Genomic DNA, 26,255 nt, shown 5'->3' on the forward strand with positions numbered 1-26,255 from the left:
GCTGAACGGAGACCGTGTCCGATTCCGACTTTCAGAGCACTGCTAATCAGATAAACAAATTTCCAAATTCAGGATTCAAATGTGGAGTGAAGAACTGAAATGACAGTACAGAATATTGCGCAACGCAAGCAAAATTTTTCTGAAGAGATAGATGCCTGGCACCATCAGGCATTCTGAAGCTTTCCATAGTCTGGTACAACAGCGGAGCATAACTTCTTCAGAGTAAGCGAGCACCAAAGGCAAGAAGAACACAGTAAGATGCGTTGCCCATTTGAACATTTTCTCACTGTACACATCTTACAGCGCTGCTGTCGCATCTCTATTTGCTCATGACGGATAATCTGTGTCTAATTACCCTTCATATCTCAACTTTATCACTCTACGCAAACGATGTCATACATACACGGGAAACTGAGGACTAATCTACATGTACAGAACTCTTGCTTCACCTATGGACGCTGTATTGATTCTTTTGACACTCAGCAACACTGGACTGAGTAACAGCACTCCACCGACGATGGAGCTCATCATCATCTCAGCAGGCTTGCGATGAAGAGAAGAACCGGGAGGATTTCTTCTCGCCTGCCCTGTCGTTCTTGGTCACTTTCCTTGACCCAATGGCAGCAAAATGTGGGGAAGGATCTGGTGTTACCTTGCACATTCACTTTGAGCTTTTCTTCCCCCACCATCTTTTCCGGGTTTTCTCATCATGAGTGCCAACCTTCTGAAGATTGAACTTTGTCTCCTTCAACCGAGATTTGTAATCTTTCTTCCATGTAGCAAAGCGGTCCTTGAGCTTCCGGAGTTCCTCATCTGGGTTCATATTTGAACCAACCTGACCGGACTTGACTGCGACAAGGAAGCCCGCATCGTCTTCGAACACCTGTCGCCTGTCTTCGAACTCCTTTGCTAGGTGGTTCACAGCATTTACTCGCCTATCTGAGTTTCCTGCTGAAACTTTAGCTTCAGGATGGTGGTTGTGGTGTCTCGACTCTATCACTTCAGGTGTATGGGTCCCGGTGGACAATGTATCTTCAGAGTCATACTGAGCATGTGCTGGAGTAAAATCACTCCGAGCGGCTCGACTGGCCACGTCATCAGAAACTAGGCTCTTTTTAGCAGCAACAAGGCTCAGCTGAAAGGAATAAATAGAATCACATCCAAAGGAACAAGTCTTCTGAAGGATAATGCCAAAAAACCACAATTTGCAAGCTGCAAAATTATATACCACTATTGTCTAACAGTTAAACTATTCCGGCACCTACACGGCTACACTAACTAGGCAATGTAAAATTCAATATCAGAGCAATTGTTTTTTAGTTCCTTTAACACATGAATGAAAAAATCCTTTAATTTTTTCATCAGTAATTCCATGAGAAGGTATGTTGTAGTACTATCATCCTTCAGAAGATGATTACCTGCAGTGAAGAGAGCTGTCTCTTCCATGCCTCTTCCATAGATTTCATTTTGGCCTCATACTCCGACCATTTCCTCTCATACTGTTCCAATTGCTGTTTCAGCATTACATTTTCTTCGTCTTTGTCCCGCAATGCAGCCTCAGCTTTTGAAATACGATTCTCAAGTTTTGTGATGACTGGCTGGTGAGGATAGCGTCCATTCATTTCCTGCCATCGGATACTGATATTAGGCCTTCTACACCTATGCATTAAACACTTGAGCCAATTCTATATCTTGTACAGGGAAAACTTCCCAGGTTTTTTTAAAAAAATATTATTGGATATCACAAATAACAGAAATTGCAGAAGCTCTATTCTGTTAACCAAGCAACCATGCTCATGCAAATTCCAGGTGAAGATATTAGGAGTAGCAAATCTTTCAGATTATGTATTGTTCATTCAGTACTGGATGAGATCAATATGCAGCTAGCGCACTATGAGATTGGAAGAGATAATAATATGATATCCTTTAATATAGAACTCACATGACACACCCTTGACTCTGAAATATTCTTCCTCATGTCCCCTTGAACTTTGTTGTGACTGACCTTTGACTCCATTTCATTCTGCAAGCATTTGTATTTTGTCCTGGCCAGGCACCCACGCATCACTGTCAGAAACATATAAAAACATTTGATTAGATATATGCACTACCTTGGGGCTACATAATGGTAATAGACCCTCTTTTAGCACATGAATTACCTGACTGAAGAAGAATGATATGTTTCAGTTGATCATTAAACATGGTAGCTGCAATTCGACGCCTAGTGTACTTCTGTATGAGAACAGCTGCCCTCCATCTCTTGATGACATTATCAAAGTGTATTCTTGCTCTTTCACCGCGTATAACTGCAGTTTGGCGATTCAAGAGAGTTAACAAAACAACCAGTATTTGTCAGCTGATAATTAAGACAGGAAGAGTAGTTTAAATTTACAAATCTTCACATGATGGTCAAAGTGTCGGAATTTAGGAATGTTTTGAACAAAAAAAAAGGCATAATAAAATGTATTACATGACTGAAAAGTCATTGCTCCTTTCTTCAGTCCCTGATAACCCTGTCGAAAATGCAACCCACGGAAGTGTTTCTGAATACAAAGGGTTCCATGGAGCATCTTCCTTTTAGCATTTTCCAGTGCAGCGACCTACAGAACAACCAAGAATAGCAAGCACATCCATGAATAAAACTATAAAAGTAGTTGTAACTATAATGTAACGAGCACCCAAATATAAAGCTTTGAGTTAATTTCACAAAACTATAACTATTCACTCCTAACTATCGAAAACTACAACTCATCAATCTCACGGAACTGACACTACTTGTGCCATGCCACCATGACTTTCACATACCTACAACATTTTATCCAGGCCCACATGTCAGCACAATGTTGTTGGTTTGTGAAACTAAGGGCACAAGATGGCAAAATTGATCTCAAAATTCTAGTGACGCGAATTGTCGTAGTTTTATGAAATTAACTCTGAAGTTTTTGTATGCTAGTTCAAGAACCTACAAATGAAGAATAATAAAACATATCCATAAATAAGAATGTATGTTACCACAAAGTAAACTTGACCACATTATAAGGCTTTTGGATGCTGCTTGAGGGTTTAGTTTAGGATTTTTTTTAAAAAAAGATTAGAAAAATCATTGTACTGTACCTGTCCTGTACGGAAAAACAATTTCGTGTAGCCAACTTGATACATTTCAGGGGGAATATTCAACTGCTGCAAAACAGCAATTGAAACACTAAGTGGGTCTTGAGACGCAATAGAACGCAGGAGAAGAAATCCATATCTGCATATCGTATAACAAGCTGTAAGTCAAGTGGCACACAACATCTAACAAAATAATAAATAAACAGGTATATATTTGTGAAGTCAGATTATATGAAACAGTAACCTTTCAGCAAACTGTTGGTGAGTCATCCTAGTTGGATAGCCTGTTCTTGATATTCGAACAACTTCAAGCACTCCACAGCATTTAAGCTGATGCAAGAAAAGATCATGCTCGAATAACCTGGGACGTTGTTTGCCATTTGGTTGAATGCATCGAATAAAATGAGGAGTTGTGCTCTCCAACTGCTGCATCAACTTGAACAGTTGAACCTGAATACACAACAAAGCATCAAGATGGCTAAATGGAATCCAACTTTACAGAAACAACAACAAGAACATGACTTGAGGAGCTATGAGCAATCAGCAAACAACTAAAAATACTACCAAATTATATAGCTGAAAATATAACTAGAGAGATTTTCTACATATAATGAGATAGTATAAAATAGTAAACAATTTAATCAGTACCTTAAATTTGGTGACAACACTTTGTTTCTGTGTATCGACTACTGAGTGCCATGACTGACTTGATTTATTCTGAGAATCAGCAACCATGACAGAGGCAAAATGTTTCGGAAGTTCACATTTACATGATGAGAGTAGTTGGATTGACTCAGAGTGCAACGAATCTCTGTTCTTCTCCAAGAACCCAGATGTATCATATGTCACCTGGAATCAATATCAGGACAATTATCAAGACGCATATCGAAGAACTTCAACAGCAAATGAGTTAAACTGATAACTGAAGGAGCAAACTTGCAGATCTAAACCATGTTGGAGACTACAAGTAACTAAATATAAATCAAGGTGTGTATTCACCAACCTCTCCCGCATAGTGACAAATCTTAAAAGCGCCTTCTTGTTCACCTTTGAAGCAAGAGTTAGCACTTAACTGTTGCTTAAGCTTGTTAGCAAAGGAAAGGTCTGTTGCCTTTGGGAAAGTAGACTCTTCATCCAATAATGACAATAACCCTAGAGGTTTCTGAAAAAGAAACAAAAAGGTGATATGATAATAGCACATATAAAAATCTTAAGAATTAACCAGTAAAGCTTGCAGTCATAATATGGCAATATTGCAATTTTCTTCAATGCTTCCACTTATACATTAATAATTGCAGCCACTTTCTGATCAATATTTCTCCCATCGGTTCCAACTTCTGTATCTAATTTTTTATAGGTAGATGCTTAATTCCTCTGTAACAACTCAAAATTCAGGCACTCTAGTAACTTGGACATCCTAAGAGGTAGAGGTGTTAATTGGTGACCCTTAGGTGCACCTCCAACCCTCTTTAGTTCAAAGTTTTTTGTACTAATTTTCCAAATTGAGTTGGAAAATTAGTACAAAAAACTTTGAACTAAAGAGGGTTGGAGGTGCACCTAAGGGCCACCAATTTGCACCTCTAATAAGAGGGCAAACTGCAAGTGCAGATCAAGATAACTAGATGGGTACTTTATCAATTTCCATCTGTGCCAACTTTTGTTTCTCAATGTTCATTTGCCCTGTAATAGCTCAAATTTAGGCATTCTAGTAACTTGGACATCATTGAAAGGGTGAAGTGCAACTGATTGGATGATCAAGATAACTAGAAGGATGATAAAAGTGTACCAATTGCAAGAATATCAATGTGCTGGAACTTGAAAACAAATTTGAGCAAAATCAAACAGCCAAAGAACCCTAATGCATACATTGTTTCTTCAACGCGTGTCATGTAAGCAATGACAAAATATACGCATATCAACATCAGTCTCGGAAATTTATTTTAACTACATAGAGACAGCAAATATATGATCCTCATGTAAAAAGGGACTGCATGAAACACCACTGCATACCTTCTCAAAGAGAGATAAGCAATCAGTGTTATCCACAAATTTCACAGGAGCCCAGTCAATTCCGTCTTCCAAGTATTCCTGAAAAGAACAGAATCAGCAGGTGCACAAATAGTGGTTAAAAAGTGTAAAGCTGCAAGCAAATGGATATAGGAGCCAGGATCAGGCACAAGAAAATAAAGAGGGAAGCAGCTCTACAATTTTATGAAAAGAAAGATAATTCACGCTCCATAGATCCTAAAACAAATGAGTCTGCAAGACTCTGCATAGATCCTAAAACAAATGAGTCATGTTCATAGTGGGCCAGACCATTCGTAGTCATAACCAGAGCTCCAAAAGAGCTGGAACTAGTATAGACCCCAGGCCTTGCCAACACAACGACAGGTCACTTCATGTGGTTTTTTAGATTTCTGTGTTTACTAGAATCTGTTTTCTCCTTCGATAATCACTAAACGTTACATCTCCTCAAATTATAGTAAAACATAACACAGACAGTCGGATTTCATGATAGATTGGGAAAGTTTGGTAAATGATCTGGAACCCTGGTGACAAGTTGCAATAATTTTGACATCCACATGATTTTTGTACAAGGAAGCACAGAATCGAAAGACAGAACACAAAATAAATAATATTCAGATCGCATCGGATCGAACCATTCATATCTAACTTACATTAGACCCAGCATCTGACCACAACACGTGGTAAAGTTCGCAGAGTCATTTACATCTTTACTAAAGTTTGCAGGGTCGTTTGTTTACAGGAAGAAGGCGTGTGGAATATGACCTATAATTATTCATATCTTTGGCGCTACCACAAATAATGCAAGAAACTGTTAGAAGCTTACCTCCTGTTGTAGTTTGAAAAGATGACGGTTGAAGTGCTGCTGCAGCCTCTCATTGGCGTAATTTATACAAAACTGCTCAAAGCCATTTTTCTGTAACAGTTCAAAGATGTTATAGCTGAGAAATTGCTGAGAAAATCAGTATGAAACTATTTGAAAATACTCCATACATTGAAACACTCAAACCCATAAATATCTAAAATACTTATGGATCTCCATGTACATTGCCTCCCCATTCCAAGTGAGTGGTTAATTTGCTCAACAATCCAGTCAAATAAATGGGCATAGATTGACTTTGCTAGTGCATCCCTTGCATCGATGGCCTAGAGAAATTTGAAAAGTTTGAATAAAATTATAAGGGACCAGATCAATTAATCCACTCAGATAACATTTCCAGGTGACTAGATACCTGCGTCAATGTCAGCTTTTTAACAATACTGTCATTTCCAGCTCGGATTTTACGAGTGGACATAGCAGTCACCAGTTGATTGGAAGTGCAACCTAGCAGCTTTGCAGCCGTAGCCAACCCTGTGAAATTATTACGCAGTCAAAATTCATTCAACGAATTCTAAAAAGTTCAAAGGACACCTACACCAACTAGGACAAAAACACATAAAAGAGATGTTTTGCTTCTTAAGTTTGCATTTTTTTTGGGACATCTCTACTGGGCATACCAAAAGAAATAAATGAATGTTATAGATGATGGGAAATTGTACCTTCATTTGAAACAACTTCCACATGGTTTTCAGTATCTACAACAGAGAATGATATGTTTCCCATCCACAAGACAGCTGCGAGCATAGAAAACAATTTCATTTGGTCTTCCTTAGATATTTGAATAGTATCCAATGCATCCTGCACATGAAAAAGAAGAAATAGGATAAATAACAATAAGATAAGATACTAGCAGAACTTTGGTTGCAAATTTGAGTGTTCCAATAACATTACCACTAACACAGTGAACATTTTAGAATCATCGACACCGTCAATTCTCAAGCAATTACTCTGCTTCAAATAAGTGTAGTCATTGGCACTTTTCAGAGACAATTTTTCTGCAGCAGCATATGCATGTAACAGAATTAGAAGTGAAAAGAGGAGATATGAAAAAAAGACACTTTTACACTTCACTACTAAAAGACAAGGACATAATATAGGCAGAATGGCGTAAGTTCCTCGATGGAAGCACCACTTGTAACATTTCAAATTGTTATGTAAGCACATCAAATGTCACTGAATGATTACTTTTTAGAAGGGGAGGAGCTCCAGAGCACAGTTGATAGAAAATATGGTAAGATCTCTCTCCTTGTGCCCTTTGAACCACCCTTGACTGCAAGTGCAACTCACACCATATTAGACCTTACAGATATAATAAAGTGTGGATTTGTTCGCAATGAATGAAATTACTGTACCTTTTCAAGCAGGACTGCTCCATGAGATTCAGTACGAGGTACATACATGCCCAAGAAAGTAAGTTAACAGGGAGTTCAAGGATTTTGTGACTAGCCTTCTAAACAATAAACGGTAGAGAAAGCTTACAGGTCTGAATTTTAGCACCACACATCTTCCCAGTTTCAGAAAAGTGTATTTCAATAAGTTTGCCCTACATAAAAATCGTAACAGCACCATAATAATTACACAAGAATTGTTAGCCAAAGAACACTAGGACAAAAATTGTTCATGAAGGTGAACTCACAAATCGACTTGAGTTATGGTTTCGTGATGTTTTTGCATTTCCCAATGCTTCCAGAATAACATTGGTCTGAAGAACCTCAGATTCCATCCCACTAGCACCCCCTAGAGCAGCCAAATATTGCATTGCAATTTTAGCCGTCTCAGTTTTTCCTGCTCCGCTTTCACCACTGAATATGACAAGGCACACAGACAACATATTAGAAATTTGGTAACTCAGTGTTTAAAGAGGAGGTAGATAGGCCAAACTAACCTTATTATTATGGATTGGTTTATGCCATCTGCAGTGGTTCAGCAGTTGCATTAGATAATAATTCTAAAAACAGTATAAATAACTTATTCCCTTTAACACCTACCTTGTAGCATCTCATTAAAAGCTAAATCGGCAACTGCATACACATGAGGATCATCCTTGGTCTTTTGCTTGTACTGCAACATTGAAGCTTTTCCATAGAGTGGAATCTCTTTTAATGGATTAACAGCAATCAAAACAGGTCCTGCTTTTGTCTACACAAAAGAATACAGATAAGGATACTTACAAAAAGCCACATATATCATCATGACATTCTTGCATAGTTCTTACATAAATAAGATCACGAGAATATCGCAATTGCAGATTGTGAAGAACTGAAGGTTCATTCAAGTAGCTCATCTGGATCAAATCATCCACTCCATCAAGAACATCAGGGTTGGCAGGCAAGAGCCTTTCTGGTGATATTGTCAAAATCTGTGTAAAGAAACCTTGAGTAAGAATTTTACATGAGTTTCATTCAATAACTAAGCTAATATGGGATTATAAGACACTCACTTTTCCATCAGCCAGGAGAATTTCAGCATCATCTCCAGATATCGATTTAATCTGTCCAAGTTCCCACTTTGCATTTGGTGAAGAACACCAAACTCGTAGCTTCTGAAATATAATATCCACAAAGTTATGATTTTGAGTAGTTTTTCCAACCATGATGGAAACATAAAAACATCACACTCAAATCTCAAGCGAGAGGATTTATAAGAGAACTAGTTCCTTGAGACATATAATGTTGTAAGAAACAGCATGTTCTGGTTATCCAGTGTCCATACTTCTAAGTTTACAGAATTGTTCCAGATGTCCAATATCCATATGTCTAAGGATCATAGTAACATGCCTAAGTATTTGTGCACGCATTTGACAAACTGGTCAAAACAAGCATGGAGTCTGATCCTTTTTTTTATTTTGGAGGGGGGAGTCCGACTTCCCTGACAAGGAAAAAGCATTATGCAAACACTGCATCTACTGGTAAATGTGAAACATATATGCGCTCATCATAACCCAAAAATAACTGTGACTTTCACATAAAAGTCCTATTTGTAGATACCATATGTCCATATCAAAGCAACCTTTACGAAAATGGGTGTATAAATTCAGCTTATAAGCAAACATGGGTAAGCACCACTTTGATTTAGCATTTCTTGTTATGAATCTTAAGCGACCTTTTGCATCATGTCAAAGCAACTAGCCAGCCTACTTGAATGAAATTATTCACCGTACTTCCACTTGTCACATGACAGTAAAATAATTAAATCTACAAATTCCAGGATGAAAAAGCTTCTCACCTTCTGGAGGACATAATCCATGACATCTGTGCATGCTGACTTCCCATTCATCTTCGCCGTTGCCGAGGAGACAGATGGGGGATCCTTACAAACTGTTGTACCCTTCCTCTCCTCATGGAATTTCTCAACATATGGTGACTCCTCCAGCACTTCTGAATTGTGGAACTTCCTCTTAGTCCCAAATATGCAACCTTTCACTGGCTTGTCCTCCTTGGTCTCCAGCCCAGAAATCTCTTTCTTAACATCTGGCTTCTTGTCAACCAGAGCCGACTCCACAGCAGCAACTGTTGCCATGCCATTCTCAAGCTTAAACCCGGCTGGCAGTGAGGGTCGTCTTGTCGAGGGCAACCGTCCACGGCACGTTGGTCGGGCCGGCAATGCCGGAGGGGCATCCTTAGGCTGCTCATCACGCTTCTTTATCGTCTCGAGGAAGACCTCGAGGGAGCTCTTCTCTGTGGCGGCTGCAGGTGCCATCACGGTGGCCGCAGAGAGCATCACCACTGGGAAACCAACAAGCCACCAGCCCAAAACCAGTGACTTACACCAAGGCTCAGACACCAAAACGCCAAATCCAACAGCCGAATAGCACAGGGGCCAGAAATTTCCTCATTTCGCATCAAAACAGCGATAACTTCAGAGGCAAGAGCCCCCTAACTCACCAAGGGCTCAAAAGTGGCAACCTGACAAACCCCAAATTCCACACACAGACTCAAAATTCCTCCAGGAATCCTCAAAATTTCAGGTTCTGAACCTCAACTCAGCACCAATCGCACGCGACAAGGACAAATTTCGACTTAGCCCGCACGGGGTGGGGTTAAAACCACAAACTCTGCGCGATTTTTGAAGGGGGGAATAGCCGGGCCAAGCTTGGAATCGGCGAAGAAGAAAAGAGGCTGCGGCTGCCAAAGCTGCAATCTTTGGCGAAAGGAAAGGCCAAAGGACCCGAAACCAAAGCAAAGCCTGGCGAACGAATCAAAGCGCTGGCGTACTAGGAGCAGCAGCACACGCAGGTGGCCAAGAAATCATCAAAGGAAGACGCATCAAGACGCGACCACTGAAGGACAGGATAATTCCCCCGCACCTCCCTCCTCTGCCGGCCTGCCGCCCCCCGCTGCAAGAACGAACAGCGGAGCCTGCCGCCCACTCCGAACCGCCGCTCCCCAAATCGGAAACGGAAGACGCGAAAACAAAACCGAAATTATTTTTTTCTGGGTGGCTTTTGCTTCTCCCTCACATTTCAAACCTCCGCTCCGCCCCTCTCCCCATATCTCCGGGTCCTTTTCTCCCTGCCCCCCTTGATCCGTTACTTAGGCAGTGGAAAAAAAATGTTTAGGACAAAGCAAGACAAATGACGCCTATACCCTCACGCCGGCTCGCTAATTACGCCGCGTGGCACAGTGGCGTTTTGGTGAATCCAGGGGGCAACGGAGGGGCTAGTTGATGGACAAGCGCCGCGGGTTGGGGAGGCGCGGTTCGAACCGTTGGATGCGAGAGGCTGCGGGTGCCTCTGACTCTGAGAGAACTCAGTTGGGCGCGAGAAGTTACGCAACTGCCCCTGGACATTAGTGCGCTGGCACAAAGTCATTTCGGCTCTTTGAAAAAAAAAGGGAATGGTTTGGTTGTTGCTAATCTTGTTTTGTAGTGACATGATGGGAAGTTATATCCAGAAGAAGAAAAAATCTGTGTGTTGGGAGAAGCTTCTGTTCGGCAGGCTGCCTTTGTTTGTGCTTGTGTGGCATGGTCAATGGGAAGACCCATGATATAATGTTTCTACAAATGGGTTCTTTTCTTGGTATAATTGAGTCCCCCAAAAGTAATGTTTTGTATTTTTGGTCAATGGAGAAAGTATGCGGATATGGTTAGTGTCTTTTGTTTACTATACTATCAAAGCGCTGCCGAATTCCATGGCCACCGCAGGGACGACGACGTACCACGAGAAAGTCACCGCCCTTGCAGGAACACGGCCGTCAGGACTCTTCCAGGACCAGGAGCACGGCCGGCACGGTTCGTCTCCAGCGCGCGAGCCGTCGATACGCTGGTACCGCCTGAGATTTCATGGCGCCACCAAACGGAGACAAAAGGGGAGAGGGGTCGGAAGCCTAGAAGGCTAGTAGAACATACCTGCCGCCTGCAGTGAGCCAGGGACGACGTTGAAATTCCTGCCGGTGCCAGTACAGTACAGATCGGGGGTTGGCCTGGTGGCCAGCCACGGTAATCACGCGCGGTCCAGGACTCTAATTCGTGGCAGCTGGGAGAACGTGGCGTCCTTGCAGGGCACACGAGGCGTCCAAGGCTACGTGTACGCGCGGCCGTCGCGTAAGGGGGACACTGTATCCGTATGACAGCCAGGCCCATACGCCTCCGTACTACTCCCTCCTTCCCCGTTTATAAGGCATACACGTATATCAAGATTCAAACCTTCTCATCTTTGACCAATAATTTAACTATTAAATTTTTGTTTTTATAATGCAAATTTCATATGATTGGATTCATAATCAAATATAGTTTACAATGATTATAAGCTTATAATCAAAAGTGATATAATATATGATAAATAAATGGTCAAAGTGTTGTTTAGAAGACCGTGTCATGTTCCACCATGCCTTATAAACGGAGAAGGAGGGAGTATATCATCGGAGACGCGTGCGCGGTAAGCGTCGCACGCCAGGCAAGGCAGGCAGCGTGGGTGCGGCAGAGCTGCAGACTTGGGGGGAGAGAGAAGATGCTTCCGAACGGGTTGCTAAAGGTGTTCGGAGACCGTGATTAGTAGCATGCCTTTATCTTTGCGTTGTGCGATTGTGATTATCATTGCATTCAGCTTTGCTTTTGCTAAGGTTGCAGACTTGCGGTAATACAGCAGCCATGGGGCAAATCAGTACTGGTTCTGGTATGCACGCTACTACGTACTACTTTTTCCTTTTCAGAAATCAGAACTACAGCTACGGTGCTGTCAAGATTCAGTTCAGTTCGCACTTGGCACACTCCCTCCGTCCCTCGGGCAGCAGAAGAGGGCCCGTTTGGTTGCACGATGTAAAATTTTTGAAAATGTATTTTTTTACATTTGAAATACTAAACATAGACTAATCACAAAAATAATTACAGAACTCGTCTGTAAATCGCGAGACGAATCTAATGAGCCTAATTAATCCGTCATTAGAGGTTATTTACTGTAGCATTACTGTAACGATTTAGCATCTAATTACAGCTAGTTAGGTTCATTAGATTCGTCTCGCCATTTACAGACAGTAGTCGCAATGCGTTTTTTATTTCGTCTAGATTTAAGTCTCCATGCAGGTGCCGGAATTTTTTTTTGGAATTTTGGTTTTTCATCTAAACACGGTCATAGAATTGATGGGCGTGCGTGGCGTTGCGGGTGCGTGCAGGGCATGCCCAGGTCGGGCTGGGCATTCGGTTCTAACCGAACCGATCGGTTCGGTTCTTCGGTTTTCAGAGAAGTTCGGTTCCTCAAAAATAGGAACCGATCGGTTCTTTCTAGGATCAAGAACCGAGCAATTTCGGTTTCGGTTAGTTCGGTTCGGTTCCGGTACTAACCGAACTAACCGAAGCAATCTCAAAATAGTCTCACACACGATGAGAAGGTGCGGCCCCACCACGTCCCTCCCCCTCTCCTCTCGGAGAGATCCTCCTCCCGCGCAGTAACCGCCCGCCGCCGCGCGGGCACACCGCCACCGCCCACCCCACCCCGCCCGTGGCGCCGATCTCGTGCCCAGCGCGTCGCGGAGGTGGGGGGATGGGGGCGTGCGTGTCGCGGCCCAGCGCGTGCGTGGGGAGCCCACACGCCGCGGTCGGGCGACGCCGCCGGCCGGTCGGGCGGCGGGAGCGGCGCGCGGCGCAGGCGCAGCCGCCGCGCGGGGAAGGGGCGGAGGAAGGCGCCATCGCGCGCCGCGTCGATGGAGACCATCCAGGAGGAGAGCCCCGTGCGCCTTCCGCTTCCACCCGCTGCTCGATTGAGAAGGAGAAGAAAGAGAAAAAAAATTCTGGATCTGCAGTGCCGGCGACCACCACCGCCGCGCGCCTAGCCTGGCGGTCCCGCCGCCGCCGCCGAGCCTGCAGAGGAGAGCCTCGCCGCCGCCGGACGCCGGGAGCTGGGCGCGGCCGCTGAGGGTGGAGAGGGGCAACCATGGCCACCTCGTCTCCCATCCTCCCCTCGCCAGCGGCTGGCCATGGCGACCGACGGCTCGCCTCTCGGGCGTGGCGACAGGGGGCGTGTCGACCTCCTGGCCCTCCTCCTCACTGCGGCGCTCTGCTCCGCGTCCTATTGCCTGGGGTTATGGCACAAAAGCCATGGCCGGCCGGCGGTGGGGGTCGGGGGCAGCGATGGGGCCCGGGGGCGGCCGGAGCTGGCGAGCTAGCCGGCGGTGAGGGCGAGGGGCGCACGCGCGCGCGGGGTGGAGAGGGGCAGCGGGGCGGCGGGGTGGGTAGCCAGGGAGGGGGCCGGGCGGCGCGGTGGGGAATGGGAAGGGGGCGGCCGGGCGCTGAGACTGGGAGGGGAGAGAGGCAGAGAGGAGAGAGCTGCGTGGGTGGGGTGGCCGGGTAGGGAGGGGAGGTGGGCTAGGGTTAAATGGGCCGTCAGTTTGGGCTTCGTGGATTAATTTGCATATGGGCTCGGTTCTTCGGGTAACCGAGTCTAAGAACCGAACCGAACCGAAAATTTCGGTTCCTGAGAATCAGGAACCGAACATGGAACCGAAATTCTCGGTTCCGGTTCTTTCGGTTTCGGTTCTCGGTTAGTTCGGTTCGGTCCTCGGTTCTCGGTTATATTTGCCCAGTCCGATGCCCAGGGGCACTCGCGGCGGCTTCAGGCTTGCTTTCGATTGGCTGCTCGCCGACGGGGAACACACGAGCGCGGATCTCCTGACCGCTGTCTGTCTCGGCCAATGCCGGGCCCCGTTTGCCAATGCCATCATGCATGACCCGCGGTCTTCGGCTGCAGATCTCGAGGCAGGGGTCGTCGGGCGGGCGCCCAAAAGAAAAGGCCCCGGCGGTGAAGGTCTCTGTCCCGGGCAGGCAATCTGCTACGTAGAGTCGTACTAGTCTCTTACCGTGTGTTTGGTATGGGTTGTGTGGGCTGGGTTGTTTCCAACCCTCATTTTGGGGATGGCTCCAACTCTTGTTTTGTTTGGTTGTTGGGTTGGGTTTGTCCCAGTTTCTTGTTTGGTTCGAGGACTGTATGGGGTTGGAGCCAACCCGTCACTTGTTTGGATGGATGGATTGGAATGAAACCTGAATGTTATCACCTTTGCAGTCCATTGGTGAGGTTACCCCTCTCAATTTCATCAGCAATTTAACAGCGACACAATAATTTAACAGTCACTTCATCAACACATAGTAATATTTGATATGCTTGCACCATGCATCAAGGAACAACACACACAATAATTTAACAGCCACATTAGAAATAGAAGTCTTAGGCCATATCCATAGGCACATCATATACAGTAGCATGCAATATGCTTGCACGATGCATCAATTCATATATTGGTGCATAAGTAATTCATTCCCTTCTTTCAACTCGTTTTCTTTTCCTAGACCGAGCAACAATTGCCATCACACACAACAACCAATGTGCGGCAGCAGCAAAAACAAATGCCTTGAGCCTCTTATCCATCTACATACAACAGAATAAAATTGTGACTACAAATGACCTAGCAAAAATACCATGTATGGTTTCCATGTACTAACACAAGATTCTTCAAATCAACCATCAATCCAGCATCAATCTGCCATATACACACATGAAGGAAGGGGGGATGAATTTACCTTAAACGACTGAGCAGATCTTGGCCGGTGGGAGCAATAGCTTGCGGAGGGAGCAACAGCTTGCAGAGGGAGGCGCCCTGGCGGGGCGTGGCCCTAGACGCGGCCGGCAGCGCGAGCCCGTGGAGGCGCGGCGCGGGCCTGGCAGGCGGCGGCGGTGGAGGTCCGGGCGGCTGTGGAGGCGATCGGGCGGCGGCGGTCTGGAGAGGAGTATCGGTGCGGTGTTTTTTTCCGAACGATGGATGGGGTGCGGTCTGAGAGAGAGAGTGGGAGGAAGAAATGGAAAGGCAGGGGTGACGGGAAGCAGACAGGAATCACACGCGCGCGCTCAACCCGAAGGGAGCCGCTCCGTCCGCCAAATTTCGGGAGTCCAACTCAACCCGCATCTGCATGGTATATTCCTCTCAGGTTGGCTCCAACCCTCCCCAACCCCCATTCGAACACCCTAAAAACGGGTCGAACCCAACCAGGTCGAACCCAGCACACACGGTTAGAGTACGGGTCTGTTTAGTTCCTCTATTTTGGATTTTTGGAAGGGAATCTTTCAACATTTGAAGTATTAAATATAGACTAATCACAAAACTAATTATAGATCTCGTCTGTAAACTACGAGACGAATCTAATGAGCCTAATTAATCCATCATTAGCATATGTTTACTGTAGATTTATTGTAGCAATTTAGTATCTAATCACGACCTAATTAGGCTCATTAGATTCGTCTCGCGATTTACAGTTTATTTGTGTAATACGATTTATTTTTCAACTATATTTATTACACCATGCAATGATTTACAAATTTTTAGATTTTGAGATTTTGGATCTAAACACGGCCTACATCATCGCATGGAGTGCTGGTGACTGCTTCGACGGAGCTCTTGCTGCAGATGTGTACTCCCTCCGTATCCTTTTAGTTGTCGTTTCAGACAACAAATTTACACTAAAATGAACTAATTTTTTTTGTCCTAACGACAAGTAAAGAAATACGGAGGGAGTATGCAACCTCCACCAAGCATTGGTCCTGGCAACGCGCCCACCACGGATAGTCGGATAGGGTTAGGGTGGTCCAAGCCGAGCCTCCGATAATCCAAATCAGTTGACACATCAAGTGTCAAACTCCTCGCCCGGTCACGCATGATGGCCCAACGGTTGGTGGCATCATCATTCATTCCTCAGGACTCGGTGCTCCTCCGGATCGGCGAAGCCTTTCGCAAGCTTTACCACGCACTAGACCTAGACGCAGACCTCCAGACCGTTTTAAAACACAGGATCGCCGGCCATCACCATTCACCAAGCAGAGAATCGGTGCCTAACATTCTAGCTTAATCATCAACGGATCATAGATAATGCATGGCGGACACCCCACGACCCCCAGCCATGATGGAGCTCGAGAGGGAATCTGAGCCGAGGGTGACGAGCTGTTCACTCGTGCGAGCGATGTAATTAAGAATGGATTCGGATCGGATACGGATGAAATCAGATCCGGATGTCATCTTTTATCACATTTTAACTTAGATACGAATGCGAATACGGATCTTATCGGATAGAATACAAAACAGATAGTACATTCGAATCCGAATTCGAATCCGAATACCTTCTCGATCTGTAACATAGCGCTATCATGAGTATCAATTTAATTTGTCAACAATCTATTATCTTATTTTTTGGTTAACAAATGGATCCTTCACGTTCGCTCTCAAGGCCTAGAATTTCTCACGTTAATCGGAGAAAAATAGAAAAAAAATTACCCACCACTGCCATTACAATAAAAATTAGTCTAAAATACCCGTGTGCCTAATTAAAAATTATCCACCAATACCATTATGAAAAATTAAATATAAAATACCATTTAGTTATGTATCAGTACAAACATACTATTAATAAAAACTAAAGCTAACAATAATCAATCAAATAAAAAGAAAATAAGAATAATTATATGCATAGTATTATTAAATCTCAACAAATCAAATTGGTATTATAGGTAGATCATATTTGAATTGTTTAAACAAACAATAAGACATAATTTACGACAATGAATATGGTGATGTATAGTAATAAATAGTATAATTTTTAAATTATTAAGGATACAACGACATGCAAATTTTTGAATTTTCAATACTAGCCACGCAAAAGCGCGGGCCAGACACCTAGTTTTATAATAGGTCAGAATCATTATACAAGTAGGGAGTAAAGGATTAGAAGATAGCTAATAAAAAATATAATATATATGTATAGCTAGAATATAATTATCTATGTATAGCTTTTATATTAATATATAATACTATTTTTAAATGTAAATAAAGAAATATTTAAATAATTAATAATTAATATATATAAAAACTATTTCAGCATTAAATAAATAAATAATTTGACTCATATAAAATAATTTTGTCATTAAATAAATATATTAAATAGTTAAAGTTTATTTTGTATATCATTACTAATTTAAATAAATATATTATTGGTCATCTAGCTTTCTAAATAATTTAAATAGTGTATGTCATTAAGTAATTAGGTATAGAGATAAGTTTAAGATTGTTTCAGTAGTTACTTTTTCTTTGCGGATACGGATATTCCTCGGATACGAATATGAAATCGGATAGAGAAAAATTCTAAAATTCAGATTCGGATATATCCATATGGCATTCATATTAAATTTGAATACGAATACAAATATCCACATTGACGTTTTAAGCGGATACGAATACGAATAATTCAGATATTCAGCGATGCATATCCATCCTTAGATGCAATGACAGTGAGTGAGCTCGCGGTTGCCGTGTTGGTGAGATGCATGCATGATTAGGTGTGGCAAAGCTGGGTCAGGATCATAAGGGGGACGCGGCATCATTGCAGGCCTTGCTTGCAAGTGAGGGCGCACCGGGATGAGGAGAAGAGGCCGGGGGCTACGGCGAGGGCAGGGCAGGGGGACAGCCAACCAACCAACCATTGCCCGCAGCAGCATCCGGTGCACTCCGGAGTCCGTAATCCTTTTCCATTCAATAGGGGCCATGTTATTTTCAGGGACCACGCGTATCTGTTACTTGTACTCCCAAGTCCCAACTGGCCAACCCCACTTTCACGTACGGTTCTGCTGCTGCTGCTATCAACTACTGGAGAGATGCTGCTATGGCTATCATAGCATGATAGAAAGTTTCACTGCTTGCATTGCTTTATTTGGTCATTTTTCCTTGATCTAAAGCTAGCCTTTTGTTTTCCATTCTACCTTGATTCCAGTTGATTGAGATGCAGGTATGTACGTGGTTCTTTCGGAAACATATGATCCAGCTGGTAAATGACGTTTTAGTTTATTTAATGCGCTAGCAGCAATCAGCTGGAGCATTTACCATGCATGGAATTGTTACCAGGCACTGCAGAAACAAAAAGGTAGTACATGCATGTATTTGACAGCCAAAACAACTCACCAAAACGGCATCCGTGTTGGAATGAACCTGGATTGGCTGGCTAACTTGATTGTAGACAATTAAACACCGCTATGAATTCAATTCTGCATTTCCGTAGAATATCGTTATCATCGACTATTTGGCTATGCTTTTGCAGTACGACTGAATGTGCGTGGTGTACGTTGGTCGAGCAGGAGATTGAGTAAAACACACGTGATATACCAACAAACACAAAACGTAGAGACAAATGGTCTTTTCACCCAAGCTCTTAATGTTCCCTTAGAAGAAAAAAAATTCAAAACATTGCCAAAGCTATAAATGCAGGTTTCATGGTTTGTAACAGATCTTTTTAGTCTCAAACAAAAGGAACATCTCCTAGTGGACAATTTTTTTTTAAGGAGAAATCTAAATTACATCCTCAAACTATCGCAGAAATCCGATTTCCAACCTTCAACTATAAAACCGGATAACATAGACCATCCAACTGTCGAAACCAGACAAATTTAGCCGCTGGGGTGGTTTCCAAAGTGGTTTTATATAAAAATTCTAATTAGTTTTAAAAGTTAAAACTAATTTATTTTAAATCAGAAAAATATGAAACTAGTACCAATTTTTTACTAAAAATGTAAATTATCTATTATTGCTCTATTTGTATCTTAGTTATTTAAAAACAATAGATATACTACAAGCAATCAAATATTATGAAAATAAAAAATTGGATCTGTAAAACTAAAAAGTATCATACTAATAGAGATAGGTTACATTTATAGAAAACTTTTGATACCCATCTCGTATTTTTATGATTTACTTATGAATTTTTTAGTTTAAATTTGAATATTTTTAATTCTCACAAAATAGAAAACCACCTTCAAAATCACCTAAAGGGCCAAATTTCCCCAGTTTCAACAGTTGGATGTTTTTTGTCATCCGATGTTGTAGTTAAATGTTGAAAATTAGATTATTATGGTAGTTCAAGGATGTAAAGTGAACTTTTTCCTTTTTTTATGATGATATTGTGTTCACTCTCCTTAAGGACAGCTAACATCTTAAATACTTTACTTGCTGTCTACATTAAACCTGGACGCGGCATACGGACTATGGAGAATTGTTACATTTCTCTCCCTACTCGTTTAGGTTTTCTATCCAGGTGAACTGGTGAAGTCGATCATCCTGGTTATGCGTGCTAAGCAAAAAAAAATATCTCCTCCACTCGTACGTGCCATGGCTTTGTGGCAGAGAGTGCGGCCGTATATGTATATGTAGATCTATATCACTAGAAGTTTTCCAGTCAGGTGGAGGCCTATGCTACTGTTCACGAACGGATGCCCGGCACCTGGCATGTTATGCCTAGGGTTTTTTTTCCCGACCGGTATCCGGTAACCGCCGGGCTCCGGTTTCGGTTTACTGGACTGGTTGGACCGGTTATCGGTCGGAACCGGTGGAATTCAAATCCAAATTCAAATAAATTCAACAGCTCCCGTGCAACCGGTTCCGACCGGTTTGACCGGTTTACCGGTCGGTTTGACCGGTTTGAATTCAAATCTAAATTCAAAAGCTCCCGTGCAACCGGTTTACCGGCCGGTTTAACTGGTGGGCCTTAATGGGCCGGCCTATTTTTTTTCTTTTTCTTTTTTGATTTAACTTTAAATCCCCGCAAACTATACTAAATGAACGAATTTTTGAGAAAATTTGATACCATTAGATTCATCGCAACTTGAAGTATTTTTATGAATTTTTTTGGGAATTTTTCGTTTTTTGAATTTAAATTTGAATTATGCCTCGCGCCAATTTTGCATTTTTTTTCAAGCGGTGTGACATTGCCCAGGAGTTCATCCTTGATGCGTGTGCCTGACGCGGTGGGAAATGGACACAACGACAGCTGTCGTCCTTCACTCCCAAAAAAATCGAGCGCTGCTCAGTGCTTGCCCTGTGCCCACACTCGAAACATCCGCCGGCCGCCACCAACTCCTTGTGCGCGCTTCTCTCGGCAATGCGGTTGCAGCCAGTCCAGTTTACCGGCCGGTGCGCCTATTCGTGCATGGGCAAAAGGCACCTGTAATAGCTTCCCAAATGGTGGCATTCCGAAGCTCGCTGGTGAGGAATCAGCCAGTTCCAGCGCGTCCGCGAGCCATCGCCCAGCTCTAGCTGCACCGCCTCCTCTCGCTTACTAGTGCGACCGTGGGGATGCTCTCCTATATGCGCCCGCCGGCGCTTCTTCCGTGTCAACCCCCCAAGCTTGCCAGGCCACGTACGAGGACAAACACGCGTTCTGTCTAGACGTGGCGATGGTCACCACGCCAAACGACATCCGTTGGGCCGCCATCGAGGTCGTTGTCGTGCTAGCATGAAGTTGCAGGTTGCCGCTGCCCTGCTTCCTTCTCCATGCTTGCACCCGTAGCCCATAGATGGCCACTCTTGCCAGGTCAGAGGTAACCTTTGTCTGCTGCTAGCGCTTGCACTTTAGCTATTTTATGAAATGCCCGTTCAAGCTAACAAATTCATTGCACCTTCTTTTTCATTGTATATTATAACGGTTTATGTTCATAACTTAATTCGCTTCAGCTTTTGCAGCTGATAACAGTCTGGCTATTTTTGCTGAATGGCACTGCAAAAAAAAATTGGAAGAATTGTTTCAAAACCTTGCGCTCTTACAACTCTGTTAAAGGCGGATTTTCTTTTCTTTCCATGAGCATTCTCTTTTGCCATTGTTGTATCTTCAGCGTGTTGTATGCCTGCGAGGGATTGGTGAGAGGAAGGCATTATTACAAGGAGGCAAAATTCTATCCTTCCCCATGCATCCAAACCACATATGGATTAAATATATTATTCTAAATAATACATGTTGATCAAGTTCAAGTTTTGCTAGTGTTACCACATTAATTTATATCTTAGTTTGCCTCAAGAACTGTGCTAGGTCCATATATTAATCTTAGAGGTACATGTACTTGAGCACAAATGTAATGGATTTGTCATGCCTGTTCTTGATTCCACGTCTATGCAAAAATATTATTGAGACTGAGATGATCTATACAGCGCTGATGGTGTGCCAATCCTGAACTTCTTGAGGCTGCTAATGATACCCCGCAAATCTCTATCTGCTTTGAGACTTTCTTTTCTGCATTATTAGGGGTGTCGAAGGACTAGCTAATCCAGCATGGTGCGGCCCAAGGCCACCACAAAATATTGCGACTTCCAAACTGCAGCCAGCTCAAATGTCTTTTTTTTTTCTTTGGTCCTAAAAACTAACTATATAGCTAAAGACTATCCAGATCTAATTGCAGACATGTGGTTTCTGCAATGGCTTGGTCCTGTTTGGATCTATGAACTAAATTAAAACTTAGACCTAAAATTTAGTCCATTAGTTGACCCAAACAGATGGACTAAAGATCAGTTTCATCCCAACAAAACTTTTTAGCCTATTAGCCCATAGAACCCATCTAATTCGGAGTAAAGTTTAGTTTCACCTTTTTTTTGTGTGTTTTAGATGGTTTTCCACCTAAAATTTAGTGCATGGATCCAAATAAGCATAGACTAAAGTTTAGTTACCTAATGTTTAGTCACCTAAAGTTACTCCGGACTGAACTTTAGTTCTAGGTGATCTAAACGGGGTAAGACCACCTGACGGGATTATGTCATTTTTACTAACTAAGTTATCGGAACAAATCTTACTTACTGAAGCTATATGTAAATTAATGTGTCAAGTCTTGCTATGTAATGGAACTTGCCATCCTTTCTCCATCAGACCAAACGGCAACTGCATCACCAAATGTCCAAATTTGTGCCTCACAGCCTCACTACAATTGTCCGATGACAATTGTTCTCCCATATGTAAAATGTATATTGCACGTGTCTGGATTGGCATGACAGTACGACCTACTTTAAGTCTTTAACTCTTCCACTGATTGCGATTTCCACTATATATACCGCTGCATGTTTGATTCGCTGCTAAAGGTAGAAGCCGACATTAAAAAAAACAGCTACTTCGCCATTGTACTGGCGCGTTACCTATTGCTGGCGCGGCGTAGCGCGCCCACTATCCTAGTAGTAGTACGCCCCCAACGAAAGCGACGGCGGACACTTATCCAGACAGAGCGAAAAGGAAACGACGGGGCCGATGCATTTCCATCACGCGCCCTGCCGCCGCGGTTTTTTCTGCGTGGCCGCCTCCGGCCGCCGGCACGGGCCGGCCGGGCGCATGCTTCGCTTCGCCGTTTTCGCTTGTCGTGGCCGGCCGGCGGCCGGCGCGTGGCGCCGCCCCGGAAAGCGCACCACGTTGCGTGCCATCTCTTCATCACCCCCGCGCCTGCACTGCACCCGCTGCAGGCAGGTTTCGTGAACCCGGCCAATCGCGACGCGCCACGGCGGCAGTCCCAGTCCCTGCGAAAGAGACGGCGGGCCGGCGCTGCTCCGCCGTTTGGTGGCCGAGCAGAGCAGAGCAGCGGCGCACTGCGACTGGCTGGGCCAGAGAGAAGAAAAGGACAGACGCGCGCGGCGGTGAGTTCAGAATTCATGGGCGACCGATGGCTCCCGGGATGGCCGCACCGGATCGCACCAAGTGGGCGCACGCACTGGATTGGAGCTGGAGCTCCCGGGTTGACGATCGAGCCCCACGCCGCCGTGGTTGCGGTTTCCGCCGGCGCAGAGGGTGATGGCGGAGGGGCTTGATCGGGATACATGGCCTGGATTCGTCAAGTCGTCAGATCCGCAGTAGGATTTCGTCGCCGACGGATGCGTCTTTAATTCGTTGCATCTTCCCCCCTGGTGATGCTTTGACGATCGATCAGCGCCGCGCCGTCTGGAGCGCTGAAATTTCAGGTTCGTTTTATTCAATCGTTGTGACGCGCGCTCGAGCTCGGACGTGGCGGCCGGGCAGCCAGGACGTTTGACTTCACTCCAGGAGGGTCCGGTGCATGGATTGCTGAATCTGTCAGATGTTCCTGGACGACTGTCTCTTTCATCTCCGGCCAAGTGGATGCACGTACGCACCCAAGAAACGAAACTTTGAGGAGTAAACGGTCGCCATGCTGTGGTCTGTGGAGATCTGATCTGGAAACATGAGATCCAAGAACTGACAATAATTGACAGCACCAACTGTCAATTCTTTTTCATGTTTCTAGTCACAAATCGCGTAGCGTGCCAAGTGGCGGCAAAACCACTTTCTTCCTGAGCCTAAACTTCGCGTGCGGTCTAAGGCCTCACCAAATCTGAGTTGATAAGTACATGGCAACCACGTTTCGGCACCACGCTGTGGCTGTGTCCCCTTTGTGTTCGTCTAACTTGGCTTCTTGAAAATGTGCAATTCTAGGAGAAGAAGGTCCTTGCACCAATAACTCTGAAACACGCTTTTTTTTTCCTAGCGGTATTTGAAACACGCTCTTGAAAAAGAAACGAAAATGAAAGCAAACGCTTGGGCGCAGTTAGCTGGGGTTTGACCCAAGCGGCCAAGCATGAAATGCAGCAACAAGCACAACAGTGTATCCACCACCTGACTTCTGAAAAAGCCCAGCCCAGCATGAAATGCAGCAACATTACGGATACTATTGGCCCAACAGGCCTTAACCAGCAGGCTTCATCATACGATGGGCTGCACGTCTCTTTATCGCAACCTGCGGTGGTTGTCACTCCCCCAGGTTTCCTCCGAGACGGAACACCGAATCCCGCGAAACCCTAGCAGCGCCGAAGAAGAGAAGGGCGCGCAGGCGGCGCAGCCATGGCGAAGAACCGGAACAAGAAGAACAAGGCCAAGAAGGGCGGCGGCGGCGTCGCCGCCATGGACACCTCCGAGGGTGGCCCAGTCGCCTCCACACCCGCGGAAGCTCCGGAACGTAAGTTTCCCCCTTTCAGGTTTTCTTTTAGGAGGTTTCAGTGGTTTATTTGTTTTCTGATGAAAGAGTCACTTGTTTCATGTTTGTTTCTCATTGCTGTGCAGCCATGGATACGTCCGAGGGGAAGCAGCCATCGTCGACATCGACGGTGCTCGGTTCCATCAACAAGTAAGGACATGAAGCGCATCAATTGCTGTTTTCTTTTTCAAATTTTTCAGGGTTTCGTTGTGTCAGTCTAATTTTTCGGTTTATTGCGGCAATCCTCTCCGTAATAATTTAATCTAACACTAGCATTAATGCGTCGTTGTTGTGGGATGAGATCGTTGTTTTGTGCTAGCTTGTTTGCTTGGGTAAGTAGGGAAATCATTTTAATTTGATCTCATGATGGGTTCCATAAGAGTTTATCTTACTGTTCTTGCAATGACGTCTATATATATGTGTGTTATGGATGCAATGAAGTGTCTCAAGTGAGACATGCAATAACTACCTCATCAATTAAATGTATCCTATGACATTGTCCATGTTTAGTTTCTCAATGTGTCGATGCCCAGGAGATTCCTGTAATTTATTTAACAATTTATATGTGCTATATACATGCTGTCCTTGTTGACTTGGAAATTGCTGGATGTGATAATGTGTCTGGAGTGTGGAGCTTTTGGATTTTTTAAACTTATTGCTCCAACTTTGCTCAAAATTTCTGACCTCTGACCTTATGAATTGTATCAGTATAATGTGCACCATTCATTAATGTAATGCACCATTTATCTGCTTTGGTTGTTGGCACCATCACAGGCATCTATAGAAAATCTTTTTAAGTTATTTGAGTCACATGGCGTGTGGATTCCATTTCTTTGGTAAATTGATTAAATAGATAAGTATCATTGATGTGAAAAGTCAACTTGGCATAAAGTAAACAACTCCAGAATAGGTGGAATTGACATTGGTTAAGGAGGCTCAGCCCTAATGGCCTTAACCACAATCAACTTTGCACATATGTCCACTTCTGCTTCTTTTCACGGTTTCACCCATTTTCATTTGGTCAAATAGCCTATATCCGTCAAGCAAACGGGACTAGTGACCAGCTCACTCTACCAGATACTTCTTGTCCGTGTCTCATGAACTGATGAACCTATGCAATTCAGTTTGTAGTATGGAAGTGCGTAGTTGCTGACAAGATTTAATCAACCAAAGTTATGTTAACTTACATCTGTTTCAACCTAATCAGCACATATTTTACTAGTACACTCCTGAGGGCCAACAAAATTTTCTACAATAAAATGATTAAGGTTGTGTTCAAGCACCTCCCAACTGTAGGTAACTGCCCAAATGTGTTCATCTCATTTGATATCTCCTATCTGTTATATGTTAGACTGTTGAGAGTGGATTACTGAAGTTTATTTGGATTGTCTTTGTTCCCCGAGTCCCTTCTGAAACTGCCTTTTGGAGTTTAATCATGATACTAAAAGTGAACTCGTGATAATTTCCATATAAATGAATGTTAACTCATCCTTTACATCTCTGGTATGGTCTGCAGTCTTCGCTGAAACTTGCACTGTTGCGGGCTATACACGTATGTGGTATGCTCAGTATGTTGTGTGTCTCATTGACCAGGAAAATAAAAAAAGGAGTACAGATGAAAAGGTCACAGAACGCGAGGAAAATGAAAGCAATTGCCCGGGCTGTGTCAAAGAATGAACAGTGCGAGGAGAAGATGCAGAAGGCAAAACGCAAGAAGACAAGGATTTAGTCTGCCAAGTCTCTGTATGATTGAAAGATTTAGTAGTTGCAGAATTTTGTGTACCCTTGTAATTCTATCTTGTAGAGCAATCAAAACTGTGTTTCGGGAAGGCAAAAATATGCATTTCAATCTTTAGCCCGCAAAGGTTGTTATGCTGTGAGCTTCTTTACATAACCTCTGGAACTGTATGTGCCATGCCCCTGGCGACAGTACCTTATCAGGTTTGATAGTTCTTGTGTTGCATTCTTTGATATCGAATGTCATTTGACGAA

At 43.8% G+C, this 26,255-nt stretch overlaps 2 protein-coding genes across 4 annotated transcripts; one reads left to right on the forward strand and one right to left on the reverse strand.

Moving 5' to 3' along the window:
- Nucleotides 1-113: 113 nt before the first annotated feature.
- On the reverse strand, nt 114-10,499 carry LOC120661679 (myosin-3-like). 2 transcript variants are annotated; one of them, XM_039940591.1, is made up of 24 exons: nt 9,242-10,499; nt 8,457-8,558; nt 8,232-8,375; nt 8,005-8,155; nt 7,902-7,929; nt 7,653-7,818; nt 7,496-7,559; nt 7,369-7,382; nt 7,202-7,286; nt 6,908-7,011; nt 6,676-6,814; nt 6,369-6,487; nt 6,130-6,282; nt 5,963-6,052; nt 5,122-5,199; nt 4,115-4,273; nt 3,760-3,960; nt 3,356-3,561; nt 3,115-3,250; nt 2,471-2,600; nt 2,160-2,306; nt 2,006-2,067; nt 1,419-1,625; nt 114-1,135 (listed from the first exon to the last, which is right to left on the reverse strand). In XM_039940591.1, exons 1-24 carry the CDS (start codon nt 9,734-9,736, stop codon nt 662-664), a joined length of 3,654 nt encoding a protein of 1,217 aa, XP_039796525.1. In that variant the 5' UTR covers nt 9,737-10,499; the 3' UTR covers nt 114-661. The 2 variants fall into 2 exon arrangements, with proteins under 2 accessions (XP_039796525.1, XP_039796524.1); XM_039940590.1 differs by having other exon boundaries at nt 141-1,135; nt 1,943-2,067; nt 9,242-10,498.
- A 13,517-nt stretch (nt 10,500-24,016) lies between these two features.
- Nucleotides 24,017-26,255, forward strand: LOC120661681. Of its 2 annotated transcripts, none has more exons than XM_039940593.1 (3): nt 24,017-24,245; nt 24,350-24,413; nt 25,833-26,255. In XM_039940593.1, exons 1-3 carry the CDS (start codon nt 24,131-24,133, stop codon nt 25,990-25,992), a joined length of 339 nt encoding a protein of 112 aa, XP_039796527.1. In that variant the 5' UTR covers nt 24,017-24,130; the 3' UTR covers nt 25,993-26,255. The 2 variants fall into 2 exon arrangements, with proteins under 2 accessions (XP_039796527.1, XP_039796528.1); XM_039940594.1 differs by having other exon boundaries at nt 24,019-24,245; nt 25,857-26,255.

Source organism: Panicum virgatum, chromosome 2N, assembly GCF_016808335.1.
Source record: "Panicum virgatum strain AP13 chromosome 2N, P.virgatum_v5, whole genome shotgun sequence".
NCBI classification, from domain to species: Eukaryota; Viridiplantae; Streptophyta; class Magnoliopsida; order Poales; family Poaceae; genus Panicum; species Panicum virgatum.